Source organism: Falco cherrug, chromosome 1, assembly GCF_023634085.1.
Source record: "Falco cherrug isolate bFalChe1 chromosome 1, bFalChe1.pri, whole genome shotgun sequence".
Lineage (NCBI taxonomy): Eukaryota > Metazoa > Chordata > Aves > Falconiformes > Falconidae > Falco > Falco cherrug.
Genome location: NC_073697.1, coordinates 61,836,105 through 61,850,605, shown reverse-complemented (window position 1 = coordinate 61,850,605; position 14,501 = coordinate 61,836,105). Strand labels below are relative to the sequence as shown.

At 36.9% G+C, this 14,501-nt stretch overlaps 1 protein-coding gene across 8 annotated transcripts in view; it reads right to left on the bottom strand.

Annotated features, from left to right (window-relative positions):
• MICU3 (mitochondrial calcium uptake family member 3) overlaps positions 1-14,501 on the bottom strand; it is a 57,692-nt gene that overhangs the window by 39,395 nt on the left and 3,796 nt on the right. For all 8 annotated transcript variants that reach the window (XM_055703235.1, XM_055703221.1, XM_055703217.1 and 5 more), the window contains exons 2-4: positions 5,139-5,292; positions 1,134-1,165; positions 208-286 (exon numbers count right to left, since the gene is read on the bottom strand). In XM_055703235.1, coding sequence (XP_055559210.1) covers positions 208-286; positions 1,134-1,165; positions 5,139-5,292 — 265 coding nt within the window. The remainder of the gene's footprint in view (positions 1-207; positions 287-1,133; positions 1,166-5,138; positions 5,293-14,501) is intronic.

Below are 14,501 nucleotides of genomic sequence, written 5' to 3'. Positions count from 1 at the left end.
ATTCACTTAAAAAGGCTAGCTCTAAGACGGCATGATTAAACACTGCAGAGACTAAAGGGAACTTTTCATGCTGCAAAATGTAAAAAGCAACAGACGCTTTTTATCTTTTTGAAGATGTGACTAAGATTAAAGTACAACACCACTTTAGCCACAACAGGTTAATATAAGCGATAATTCAGTTTGGGAAAATAAATTTTTATCCCTCACCTTTCTCATTAAGGTTACGGAAAAGTTTGGATGATCCTTTCCAAACTGGTGGCGTCTCCATAAGGATCTGATTCAGTTCCTAGAATATAAGATTAAAAAAGATAAAAGTATATATTTAAATATATAATGAAGCAGTTAACAGATTAAATGCTAGCATATCAATATAAAACACAAGGAACTGCATACTAATCTACCAGCTAATTTAACTTCAGTTTGCAACAATGACTTTGGAAGTACTCAAGCACATATATAAATTTTGTACACATAATTATTCCAAAAATTTCTCATCTGCATGAATGCTAAGTGTTTGCAGAGTCAGAGAGACATGTGTAACGTATTTGTTGCTGAAATTATTCACCACTGCTCATACTCGCTGAAGCCAAGGATAAGTCACCCTGGATTTCAGCAAGGTTTTCATACAAGCTCCAAGCAACTGTTCTTTGAAATCTCTCAGTCTGAACTAAGGCAAACTTCACCCACGAATATGAATGTACTTCACTTAAAATACAGGGATACAGACACAGTTCTTTTGCAGTTGTACAAATGTAAAAAAAAAAAAAAAAAAAAATAGAGGTAAGAGGCACTTAAACATCACAAAAGGTAGACAGTGGCATTAAGTATTCCAGGCAGCTTTAGATACACCTGTAGGCACTAAAGAAACTCAGATACAGGCTGAGGAAGGAACTGACAAAAGCTTGAAAAAGTCAGTAAATCCAACATAACAGGCACAGCTGGTCAAGTATCTTTGAGATTCTGGATTCAGCTGAGTCTTAAGTGACAAAACAAAAGAAATTGAAGTCTGTCTTTTTTTTTTTTTTTTTTTTTACTAAAGATTAAAAAATTCTCTGATTTCTCCCGTGACTTAAGTTTACATCATGAAAGAAAGTTAACTATGGTTACAAGACAGTACAGGAACTATTGCCCACCTGCTTTGAAAGGGATCGCCACTTTTTAGCACCTGCAACAAAAGACAAAGTCATGAATTTAGTTATGTCAGTGTGGTGTCACAAAAATTTGACTGCATCTATACTGTGTTTTCTAGCCAAAGAAGAGGCATTTTCCCAACTTCATCAGGATAATCTTCAACCTGGTTCCAAAAAAATTCTCTTTATGTTATTAAAAAACCAATTAGCTTAATACATACCTAAACTCCTAACTTTAAAGAACCAATTGAGATGTACAGCTTTTAATCCAGCTCAGCTTCAGTGAGAGCAAAGACCTTCTTCCTCCAAAACACACCATTAAAACATTACACAGGAAACAGAGGGCATTCATGTTAACCTGTGGTTCAATATTCTGAAATGATTATTTCATAGCAGTAGCATTACAATGCAGATTGTAGGGAGACCTGGATTCTGACCCTTGCTTCAGGGACTACTAACACCTTTTTAAAGCAAATACAGAAAAAAAATACTTGAAACTACACTGGGTGCTAAGACTCCCTTCAGCCATTCCCAACAACTCAAGATACATGCTTCCTTTTACAGCCGCTGTCAGGCTCACTTTTTTGTAAGTAGTTTTAACAGAGCAGCTGCAGAGGGCCTCCAGTTCAGAACTGGAAATGCTTGCTAACACTAAAAACTGATGAGCAAGGCTGAGCAGATGCTTTCTTCCTAACGCTTTACATGGCAGGCTCCAGGAGCAGAGAAAGATACTCTCATTCGACAACAGTTGTGTGCAACCATCCAAGAATTCAAAACCTGAGGTCCACTGCCACCCTCACAAGACAAACATTTGTACAGATTCACTATTAAGATAAAGCACTGTGAACATCAGAATTCACAAAGGTACAAAAAGTGGCACAGTATGTGGTCGCATCCCTAACTTTTTGGTTGGTAAAGGCTCCTTTTTATAGAGCAAAACACTCTGTGGTATTAGAAATCCCTTCCTCATTATGAAATCCATGCTCCATTAAATAATCGTCATGATACAGATGCTACTCACTATGGTCTTTCATTAGTTCATGTTAGAAACTCACTGAAATTTTACTTTTACATCTTGGTAAAGGTCAGCACCAAGACTGTCCACAAATCCCACTCCAAGTATGGTGGAGTTCTATCGAGCAACATCATTACATGAGATAACACATTTTCATATACTTCTCAGTTTAATTTTTTAATGTCAGTTAAAGTATTGTCTCAAAATACTAAATGAACCCCCCGCCCAACAACCTCATTTACTATACAAATTCATATATGTTTATGCCTATAATAAGAAACTTGGGGAATAAGTATTTCTAACTTTCCAATCAGGTAATTTTCCAGTCTCATCATTATATATAAGTTTTCCTTCTAGACAAGCAATTGAAGATTTATGCGTTTATACATACTTCTTACAGCTCAGTATTAGGCTAAAATTACTGCAGTTAGAGCTAAAGGGAACAACATCTATTTTCTCTTCTCTTAATTTGCTTTATAAATACATAAAAATATATTCAGGTATAAACTTATCAAGCATGACTGTTAAAAATATTGTACTTCTCCAAATGGAAGCCTGCAACATATGGAAAGCAGCAACAAGTTAATTATAGCATTTATTTTATATTTTTTATAATAACTGCCTGGAGTCAAAAGTTATATTTTATAGAAGAAAATATACTCCTACAGTATTAGTTAGTGTTTAATCAAAAAAAGGAAGTGAACACCCTCTTGACTTTTGTAGGGTTTACAAGATTTCCAAAGTAAATCAATCACAATAGACGCATTCACTCCATCACAAATCTCATTCAGGTCTAGTAGTATTAGCTTTTCTATAAAGCAGACATAAAGAGCTACTATTATTACCCTTCAAAGGGCATTTCTGCTTTTTACAAAACTCAAGACCTTTCTAATCTTCATCCATAAAAAAATACAGGTGTACGTTCTGGAGGTTTTTTTCTGCAAAAAAACAGATGCTCTAGTATGTCAGCCTGGATGGACCCAATTATTTACAACTTGCAACTTATTTACAAAATGATTCAAAAATACAAAATAAGATGTTTAGAATGTATCATTTCATTCAGAAAAATATCTTCCTTAAACTTACTACCTTCAACAGAGCAAACCAGAAAATTAAGACTTGCCTAAACAGGCAAAGCGGTACTTAGACAAAGCTGAAGTACAAAGGTTAAAATTAATATAGTCAGGGATCAGAAGCTGGAAGCGGTAATCTGCAGGTCAGCCACTTCACCTATTACTTCCTACTTGTCAGCCTTCTGTCCAAACGTCCCAGACAATATGACTTTCAATATAATAACATCATCCACTTCTACTTCAGTTACAGCCTCTTAAAATAGTTATCTGAGTCATGCAATCTCTGATACTAGTCTATAAAACTAAAGGACATCCAGGTTAGTTTTGCTTTCAGTCTCAGAGATGAACTGGATGCATGGGAAAGATTTTGATACAGACAAGGTTTGCTGAACTGAACTCAGAAGTATGCCTCACTATTAAACCCCAGATCACTTCTCCTTCGGCATATGAACAGAATGTCCTTCTGAGCTTAGCGCTTTTTGGTTTGGACTTGTTTTTAAAATTTGAATACTCGCTGTGAGAGAGAAGGAAGCATACATTTCATTAGCACGGAAAAGTCTTAATAGCAAACCACATATACACTGTCCACAAACCAGTCAAACTGTCATAAAATGGAGTTAAAACAAAATGTTTAAGTCATGTCCAGCATGTGGCACGAATGCTTCACGGTGAAACCAAATTCCACAGTAACAAAAAAAGGAAGACCTGGAGATCTAGGCAGAGGAAGTAGCTATAAAGTGCTGATGTGTATTTGTATTAACTTCTGTGATAAGAAATCTGCTTCCTTTCTTTTTAACTGCAGAGCAAAAAGAGAATGAAGATTTGCTTTCTGGTAACAGTTTCAAAGTTTCGCAAGTTTTCACCATCTAAGCACTATCTTCTGCCTTCACTGTTACAACAAGATTGTATCTTTACTCAAAAGTTATAGAAGTTTTGATCACTGATATGCCATGGCTGAATTCTTTCCTCTTGTTTCATTACTGCTAAGAGAACAAAGGGGAAAAATCCAACATCTGCACAGAGCTTTAAGCTCTTCTCTGACTGTTCTGGCTGCTTTTGACTATTCTCTATACTAGCTTTGTGGGGTAGGCTTTAGGAAAAAAGACCTAAGGTGAGTTATTATACACATCACACCTGAGCAAAGATACTCACTTTCTCCAAAAGTTGTGCACTACTACAAATGCACTGCAAGCCTGAGGGCCAGGAAATCAAACCAGATCAGAAATGGATCACCTTACTATTTAGTCGCTCTTTGATACTTAAAGCAAAAATTTTACAGTAAGAGAACTAAAGTTGATAGTTTATTTTTCATTAATTTAATTAACACATAGTGCTAACTCTGGCAACTTTTAAGTGTAGAAAGTGTATCCCCTGGGGGACTGAAACTCTTACTCAAAGCAAGTTATTTAGAAAGCCGTGGTATGGTTATAAAATCTCTGTAGGGCAAAAAAACCCCAACATGATAGCAAATGACAATTTAAGATGGCAAAAACTGCAAAAAAATCTTATCCTAAATTATTTAGAGAACTCGTATCTTGCCTGCCAGCTTACACACAAACTATACAGAGGAGGAGGAGGAGGCAAGAGTTTTACAATACTGGCCTGCTTAGAAAGAAACCGTAACTGTAACTGTCGATGCAAATGGTACAAATGAACTCCTTCTCTTTCATGCCTGTTGAGCTGTCTGTGACCTCTAAGACAAGAACATTTAAATAATTACTAGTATGCAGATATTTACAATCTAATAACAATCAGGATACTGATTGTATGCACTTGGATACCATTAAAAATAAAATTCTGGAAGATGCAGTACGTTTTTACCACAATCAGAAACAGAAGGTAGTTATCAAAAGCAAATGGAAAACCAACATACACCACTGTTTTCCCTAGCGATTTTATCAATATAAAACTTCTGCTTACGTTTGGGTTCATCACTTGTGACAGCCTGAATGAAGTCATATGGAGTCATATATAGCTGTCCTTCAAACTCTAAACTGGCAAACCTACGAAACCGTTGCTCCCGAGGAGTTGCATAAAGGTGTAAATCTTCAAGGTCTGATCTGTTTTCTGTAACCTTCAAAGACAGAAGGAAACAATTTTAACGTATGAAAAAAGTTTTGGTTTACAATTGTCACTGCCATCCACCATAAATAAACTGTAAATGTAAAGGTGATAATTTGTGAAGTCAAATGCATCCAAATATTTTTGTGTGGTAAGACTGAAACTACAATCAGGATTTAATTTCATTTTCAGTCTTCTACAGTTTTAGCAATAAATCTTCATGCACTGAAATTGTTGACACTACCTAAGCTCAGGGAAAAAAAAAAAAAGTGGAACTCTAGGCTCTTGAACCACAGAAAAAGGGGCAGCTAACTCAAGGAAGTCCATGTAACTTCAGCAGTCAGGCTTTAAACAACTCTCCTAAAATTATTTCAGTTGTCTGACATTTCCAGAAGAGAATGGAATAACACTTTTCTTAATACTGCTTCTTAGTGTAGAACATAGCTGTTGACAGTAATAGGCAAAACACCTCTATAATATACTCCAGCGTAAATCCTCTATGTATACTGCTATTTCAAGTATGCAATGCAATTAAAGCTACCATACCTGGGGGAACACAAGAAAAGAAGAGCATAATTATTCTTCCAGAGCTACAGAACTACTACATGGCATTAAGTTCACACATCATGAGAGTTTATAGATGTCAGGATAATTCCTGGTATAATTACTATCCACCAGATTTACATGTAAACTCAGTAGTAGAAAACTGTGTTCTAAATTACTACATCTTTGTGTTACACTGTCAAACCTTCTAACAGAAAACATGCTACCACTATCTGAAAACATTTTAGCCTTTAATGAGGAAAGCTCCTCTGTGGAATCAGTACCTCGAAGAAAGTGTAAGTATCTTGAATTTTTTTCGGAGATGAAAAAAACAAACCCAAACTGTTTCATAAAAGGAAGATCAATGATATAGCTAACTTCTCCCAGTATGTTAAATTAGGAATGCAGCATCTTATCAATGAAATATCCCAAGCTGCCATGGTCCTCGCTATTCTTGTCATTTCATACAATATCCCTAAAATTCTTCAGGTGTCAAACTAAGAAAATGCATGTTTAACTAATGTTTATGTTTTCTTTTAACAACTAAGAAAACAAAAACTTTTTTTTTTTCAGAGGGGCAACTAAACACAGAGTTGTGAGGTGTCTGCAGTTGCTGTCAGCTAAGAGGTAACAGTCCTCAACTACAAATGGAAATTGGTTTTCCAAAACCATTCTAAAAATAGGTTTCAGATTTCAGCAATCAGAAGCAAAGGCACATTTATATTGGGAAGTCAAAATTTTATGGCCTCAGTTGTAACTAGGAGATTAAATTATGCTTGTAAAATAGACACACCAAAACCCAATGTGTCTAGAAGAGGTCAAACACTTTCTATTTGGAAAAAACAAAAAAAACCGTATGTATAATCACAGTGTAACAGAAGACTCGCAGTTTCTTGATTTTATGCATTTGGTGTTAGTACTTCAATGGTTTAGCTAGGATGCTTTAACCAGCTTTCTAGAAGGAAAGACTGTGTAGTTCTCTTTCTGGATGGTCTCTAGTCTTTTTGAAATTATTGTTTCTATGAGTCTGTGAGAGAAAATGTTTTATTGCAGTGGAAAAAACTGACATAGAAAATAAGAGTAACAGAAATATTTATACGATCATTTCATTATCAGTAGACCGCTTTATATACAAGCATTCTGCACCTCTACCCGAGAAGCAGCTTTAAACCTAATCTTTGTGTTTTTAATCATTTTCAAATGATTATCAAATTAAATATGGGGAGAAAAAAATAAAATCTAACAGTCAGACCTACAAACTCACCTTAAAATGACAGAAAAAAGCTGAATTCTCTTCTGACATACTCACATGCAAGCCAAAATATTTCTGTCCTATCTCACGATTTAAGTATTGTGGTCCTTCTAATCCTTCAGCAGTCCAGTGGCATTCAAGCTATGCCTTCACGTGAGATTTACACAACTCAATTGTTTTGATAGAGCTTGTAGCTACATAACTGATTATCCCTGTATCTGAAGTTTAATAATCTATCGTATATTTGATACATATGTTATTTTATCACTATTACAAACGTGCTTTTGAATATATGCAGGTTGTAAGCATAAGTAATACAGCAGTATTTCTGCAAAGTCAATTTTCAGAAAAGAAACTGCTTCAAGGCCATATTACATATGCAGTATGTATAATTGATAGTAGTCAGTCATAATCAATCATACCTAATCAGGAAAATCTGTGGATAATGTATCACTCCAGAAATATCATTGTAGTTTTGACCACTGTTAGTATTTGCAAAGCATGTTGAGATTCTTTGCTCTCTCAAGAAATTCATAGTATCTGGGGTACTACTGCTTAATGCTTTGCTTGAGACACTTGGAAAAGCATTTGCTAAATTCTCAGACACATATTTCAACATTATCTTAAGTACTCTATGCTACTATAAGCATAAAATATACTGCAAATATGGACTTCTCAATACATGCTTAAACTTAACTCATGTCAGTACTCAGGTCTGCAAAACCTTAATTTCTGCCTCATTTTAGCTTCTCTCTCATTATATAGCAATGCCAGCACTTCAAGCTGTGGCTCAAAGTCATTGTAACCTGGCATGAATGCAGCCTGCCACCAAAAAGAGCAGTACCTCCCTAACTCTCCATACCCTGCATGCACTTGCTCTGGCACTTTCATTTCTCCAAACATCAAACTGGATCAGGGAGCTGGTCTGACTGAGAACTTCTGTTTTGGTTATTTTTTTACCCAGATAAAAGCCTGATCTACAAAGAACAGTTATTTGTTTCAAAACCTAGGCCACCTGAATGTGCAGCTTTGCAGCAGAAAAGAAAATGTCACCTGTTCCAACAGCAAGCTCCATCTACCTCAAGTTAAAGTGAAGCGGAAATGCAAACTTAAGCATAATTTTATTCCAAGAAATAAAAATACCACTTCATTTTGAACTTTGTTGTTTTATTTGAAAGAATCAAAATAAGTTGCTTCTGCTATTGATCCAACACGGTTTCAAACAAATGTACACAGAGCTTAACATGCATTAAATTACTGGTCCATTCACTGAATGTCCAAATAAAAGCAAGGTTTGGCTGCAGAAGACTGCAGGCACACACCTTAGCAAAGTGACAAGTAACACCATCTCTGGGAATATTTTTTTTTTCCCAAATGTCCTGTTCAGAGCTTTTCTTCTTCTATTACTGCTAATCAATTTATGTAACATACAACAACTTTTAAGTCTCTTGCATAAAAGCTGCAATTATTAGGAACTAATCAATATGCTGATTAAAAGCCAAGCCAGTCTGAAGTATGACATCAATTCACACCTCTTCAGGCATTCATTTAAGAGATTTGTCTCCACACAATGATGAAACGTCTCCTGTTTTCCCCAGCATCAGCAGATCATAATCCAGAGAGGCAAGTATGAGAACCTTAGTGATGCCAATTGCTCTCAAGTGATTTATTTCATATTTATGCCCAGGTTAGGCAATCTTATTGTAGCAGCATCAGTATCAAATCCAATGGACACATAGACAAGGCACAGAAAGTAGACGTTGAGTACCTCAGGGAAGGTACTGTTGGTGAAGGAGTGAACAGGATTCAGTAAGATTCCAATTTCTATTTGAAGTTTCAAGAGCTTATCCAGACTAAATCTCTCTGTAATTATCAACAATCTTCAAAAACTTTCATGAAAGTACATCTCTTTGACAAACAAAAGAGGGGAGATTTTTTTATGCTTCTGTTTACTAATCCTCTTGGCAACCCTGCCTACTAATTACTATGATGTTGTAACATGTTATGGTTCTCTGCCTTTTAAAAACTGGACACGGACATTTCCTTCAAGCAGAATGTCACAATTCTCCCAATGACAGTATTATCTTAATTTTAGGTGTAGCAGGTTAGCTCTGGTTTACCTACACATGTATACCAACCTACTTTGTTATTAGAATTTCTAGGGGAAAAAAAAGAGCCCCACAGCTGAAATCAACAATCTAGCTGGTAGCCAGAACTTCCATCCTTCCAACCTCATGAAGTAAATAAAAAGAGGCAAGACTGAAGCCCATCACCACTCATGAACAATGCTTTATCTTTTCCCTATTCTCAAAAAAATCTACATGTTAATAGTTCTAATTAAACAGCTCATGGTTATCATCCTTCTGCTCTTCCTCCCTCAAACTCTGGTACCTTGTTGCTATGCCTTTACCTTCCACCCCGTGTCTTCCTGTGTCATACCCTTGTAAAAGGCCTGCAGCAGGAGCACAGCAGCTTTCTGGGGCGCTGCTACGCGCGGTCTTGGCTTTCATCTGCCTTTTGCAAAATGAAGAACAGAGACTCGGTGGCTCTTATAAGCTAAGTTGAAATCAGCTGAAGAGAAAAAATTATCCTGACGTACTTTCTTGCTGTTCCCCAACACAGAAATATATATACACATGCCTAATTCTCACAGAGGAGAGACATTCTCACAGGGGAGACATTTCAAAGCAGTTTCTAAAATGAATTAAATGTATTCAGCATTGACATGCAAACCGTCACCAGGCAAAGGAAACACAGGGAAATATTTCCCATAAGAATGTCCATTTTAACATCAGCTTATAAAAAAAGGTAAGTAAAAATTAAATTGAAGACCAAATATTAACTTGGCAGGGGACTTCTCTGAATGCAGAGTATCACTCTTCAGTTCTGTGTGCTTCCTTTGTAAATCTATGCTACGCATATTCCAAATGGCCTAAAATATCTGGAAAAGGCCTCAAAATTTTCAAATTTACTATGCAAATGAAAATATGATGATAATTCTCTCTCACTCACATATTTCAAGGACTTAAGATAATTCCTGTTTTCTAGAAGTACTGTATTTAGAGGGGGCCATCTAAAGCAACAGTAATACCACAAAGTGTCTCATACAGCAGCAGTCCTTTAGATGAAGGTCTTTGTTAAGGACACTCAACATTTTTAGGTCAACTCTGACAGCATTCCTTGCAGAACCTCCTTTAAAGTGATACCCCTCTGTATTTTCTCCCTCTACTCACAGCAAAAACTTGAGTGAAGAAATCCTAGGCTTTTTATTAAGCAAAATTAGCGTCCAAAACGCATTCCCATTTTGGGTTCATCTCTCATGCACTGCATCTACCAATGGACACAAGTCAAAATGCCCTGTAAACCTTGTGCTCTCACCAAAAGTTTCTCTAAATAGTACTTGAACTTCCTTGAAGCATGGGCTCATCTCCATTTCTGGTCCCATGTTTGTCTTACTGGCTCTCCTACCTCAGAGATATGGTCTGTCTGAATTTTGTATAGCATGAATCAACCTGTATGGCCTCCCAGTGAAATCCATGCAGTAACTCTACGTTGCCACAAGATGGTCTAACACAAGACAGAAGCTCAGAGTGACATCAAAATACTAAAATTTTGCAGTAGTTATGACTCCAAACTATCTGAAAATATCAACGATTGGTAATGATATATCCCAGGTTCAGTGGAACTGCAGAAGATTAAACTTGTCATCATTACGCTTTCTATCAAAAAACACAAAAGAAATGTACTTTGCCAAGTGTTAAGTCTCATACTACGTTGTCAGCAATTCAGAATTTTTATTCTGTGGCAAAAGATCTAGTTTTCCCATGGAGACAAGCTTAAATGCCAGATACAAGATTCTTCACTTGAAAATTAGAAAAACTGATGCCTACAAGCTCCTGAAGCTCTGCAGAAGCAATCTGCAAGTATCCATTATCAACACCCAGAACAATACTCCCAACTCCCAGATTCTGGGAGTATCTATCAATAGTGTAAAATATTTCACAAAGCAAATAGGTAAAATATATACATGCTGTGGATGCATGTATGAGGCAAAAAGCTTCAACAATATCACACAAAAACCCCACAACTCTGCTGTGTTCCAAGTCAAATCAGTGTTCTCTTGCTTTTTCCAACTTAGATAAAGGTGAGACTATTTTAACTAAAGAAACCAACATTTACTACCAAAAGTGCCTTTTGCTCACAGTCAAAAGTATGTTCTGTTACAGTAGTTTAATCTTTAACTAATTTATTTCAAGTGAGTGAGTTTCTTTGAATTTTTGCTTGCAAGGTAATCTGTCTTCCATCAATGAGAATCTGTGCAAATTATTAAAATAAAAAGGTTTTCAAAGCAACACTGTTCCTTACTTCCTTCATTTATATTTGACTTCAGGCTTATTTAATATGCTCCCATGTAGATAAAAGTAGCACAATTTTGTTTTCATGCTGGGTGGCCAAAAGGTTAAACGTCAAGTTCCCAGTGTGGGAAAATCCCAAAGTAGACAAAACTGTTTTGATGCTTACTGAAGTTATATTTCTAGCAGACTACTTAGATGTAGTACAGCCAACAATTCTGTTAGTTGATCCTGCTTCACTAAGATAAGGATACTATTATAGTAAAACATTTACAAGCATAGGAAGCTGGAATGTGTTTAAAATGCTGTAAAAAGGGTCCTGTTCAATTCTGTTACAGGAAATCCTTGGGGTAACAACGTTTATCCGTAAGCACAGCTTTTCCAGAAATCTTCCAGAATAAGTATAATGCTAAAATATTCTCCAACAGTCGTTCTTACATTAGTTTCATGCAGAAGTTACTTAACTTCTAGCAGTTCTTCAAGAAGCTTTAGTCAGTGCATATATCCTGCTATACATATCCATATGCTTCACTGCATGCAAGACTGAAACACACTAGTAGCTGGACCTGTCTGTCCCAAACATGTATCATCCTTTTTTAACATCTTGAGGAACACAGAACTAATGCCAAAAGGTAAACCCTCCTTTTTCTTCAGCTGGCTGGTAAGCAGCGTCCTCAGGATGATAACAGTGAGGAACTTCAGATGTCATCAGCCAAAGAGCAATCCATCTTCCTACATTTGGAATTGACCTATGACATGAAATGCACAACGCTTGTGAAAAAAAGGTTAGTTGCAAGTGGTTCTTGTAAAAATAATGCTTTATGTGTCTCTTGGAATGGCATTCCTCTTTGAGCAGGCAGGAGAATCTCCTCCCTAGGGGAGTTTGCCATACTTTTTGGAGTTAAAAGTCTTGATTTTCATTTCACAGAGATGGAAATACATGATGTAATCCACTTAGAAATGTGCTGCTACAAATAAACTTGACCTTTTGAGTATTTTCACAAAGAGGGAGTTTGACAGTACCACTGAGGTACTAGGAAAAAAACCTCTGGAAACATTCGAAGCATACAGCTTCCTTCTCCTGAAAATGACTGTGCCTTCAAAAAAACATGATAAAGTACATATTCTGTGTCTGTCTCTCCCTGACCCCCTTTTAATTCAAAATTCACCTCTAAAGGAAGTGATCCTCAGAGTATTTCATAAAAATAAAGCGACCCAGTGCTCACTACCTTTATACAATGACAATAGGATTAGAGAAGAGATCACTTTGGAGTGCAAAGAGGCATCATTAGTATTTCCAAGATCATTTTAATATGCTTTACAAATGACACTGGAATTTTGGAAGGAACATGGAAGCAAGGAACTAGAGGACAAGTATTAATTCCTCTGAGGAATTCTGACAGTGGATTATGTTTTTCTAAAACTGTTATATTTTGCTGCAAAAATACGATACACAGATGTTCCGGCAAGGTAAATTCTCCACAATCAGTATGTTGGAGCACAACTCTTCTTGGGTCAATACTGCTCTCAGCTGTCAGTACAGAGAATCTGTATCAAAATAACAGTGCTTTCAAACAGTTTGCTGCTCTGCATAAGCATCTCCTAGACTTTAAAGGAGCTGCTAGAAGAGTGCTCCCAGTCTTCACCAAAACCTTCAGACAAAAACTCAGCAGCTCTGAGTGCAGAATTTTACTTTGGTTCTGAAATGTTATGTGGCAGCAACGCTAGTCAGGACTGGGATCATTCTCAGAAAGCCTCTGGGAAAAGGGAATCCTGTAGGGAGCTTAGTTTCCTGCTGCTTCTGTAACAAATCTTACTCTCTATGAGAACACTTCCAATGATATGCTTGCTCAAGCACACATTTTTTAGTACTGACCACGTGAGATCTATCTGTTCAGAAAGTTTGCCACACCACTGACCTCATGTTGGTGACACATATCATAGCTTGACTTTTAACAAAGCACTTCTTAGTCACCTGTACATAAATTCATGAATTTGCTGCTCATCAGGTTTCACACTGTAGGAGTTTCACAGAACAGGGAGAAACACCTGCAGACCACTCTGACACTTGTTTCTCAGAGACTCATAGGTTTTTTTTCTGTTACTCTCAATGATGTACCTCATTTCTTAACTGGCCAAGAATGGGAAAGTGTACCCTCAACATATGTGCGATCATCAGTGTTAGTCCTGGAATCTAAAACTTATTTGTTCTATAAATACTAGAGCATCAGTAAATACCAGATGACAGCAGTAGGACAAAGCAACTAATTACCAAGGTGTATATGATAAACCTAGTCTCAGAGCATTCCATCACCACTGCCAAGCATTATTTGGACTCAGTGATAGAATCTGAAGAAAAGTAACCTGTGGGGGTACTAACTGGAACCAGCACAACTCTCAAGATACTTTCACAGGTCATATGAACATTATCTGGAAGCAGGTGACCTGCAAGAAGAAAGTTGTTCTGCGAAAGTCAAGATGTAAGCTGGGTTAAACTCCCTGCCCACCCGCCTCCCAGTTTTTGTTTGGGTTTTTTTTTTTAATTTGTTTTTTTTTTGTTTGTTTGGTTGGGTTTTTTTAGTGTTTAGGTGGATCAGAAAGCTATTCTGTTGTCTGCTGGAGCTGCCTGGATGAAACAAGGCCATTCCACTTATTACACTTTTATGAAAATTCATCTCAAGAAATAAGCAAGACATAGGAATTCAAGACTAGATATGTCTGCTGGTTTTGGCTGGGATAGTTAACTTTCTTCACAGTAGCTGGTATGGTGCCAAGTTATGGATTTGTGACAAAACCAGTGTTGATAATTCAGGGATGTTTTCGTTACTGCTGAGCAGTGTTTACACAGTGTCAAGGCCTTTTCTGCTCCTTGCACCACCCCACAGCAAGCAGGCTGGGGCTGTGCAAGAAACTGGGAGGGAAAACAGCCGAGACATCTGGCTCCAGCTGGCCAGAGATATCCCATACCATATGGCATCATGCTCAGCAATAAAAGCTCTGGGGAAGAAAGAAAAAGCTGGTGGGGGACGGGACATTCAGAGTTAAGGTGTTTGTCTTCCAAAGTCACTGTTATGC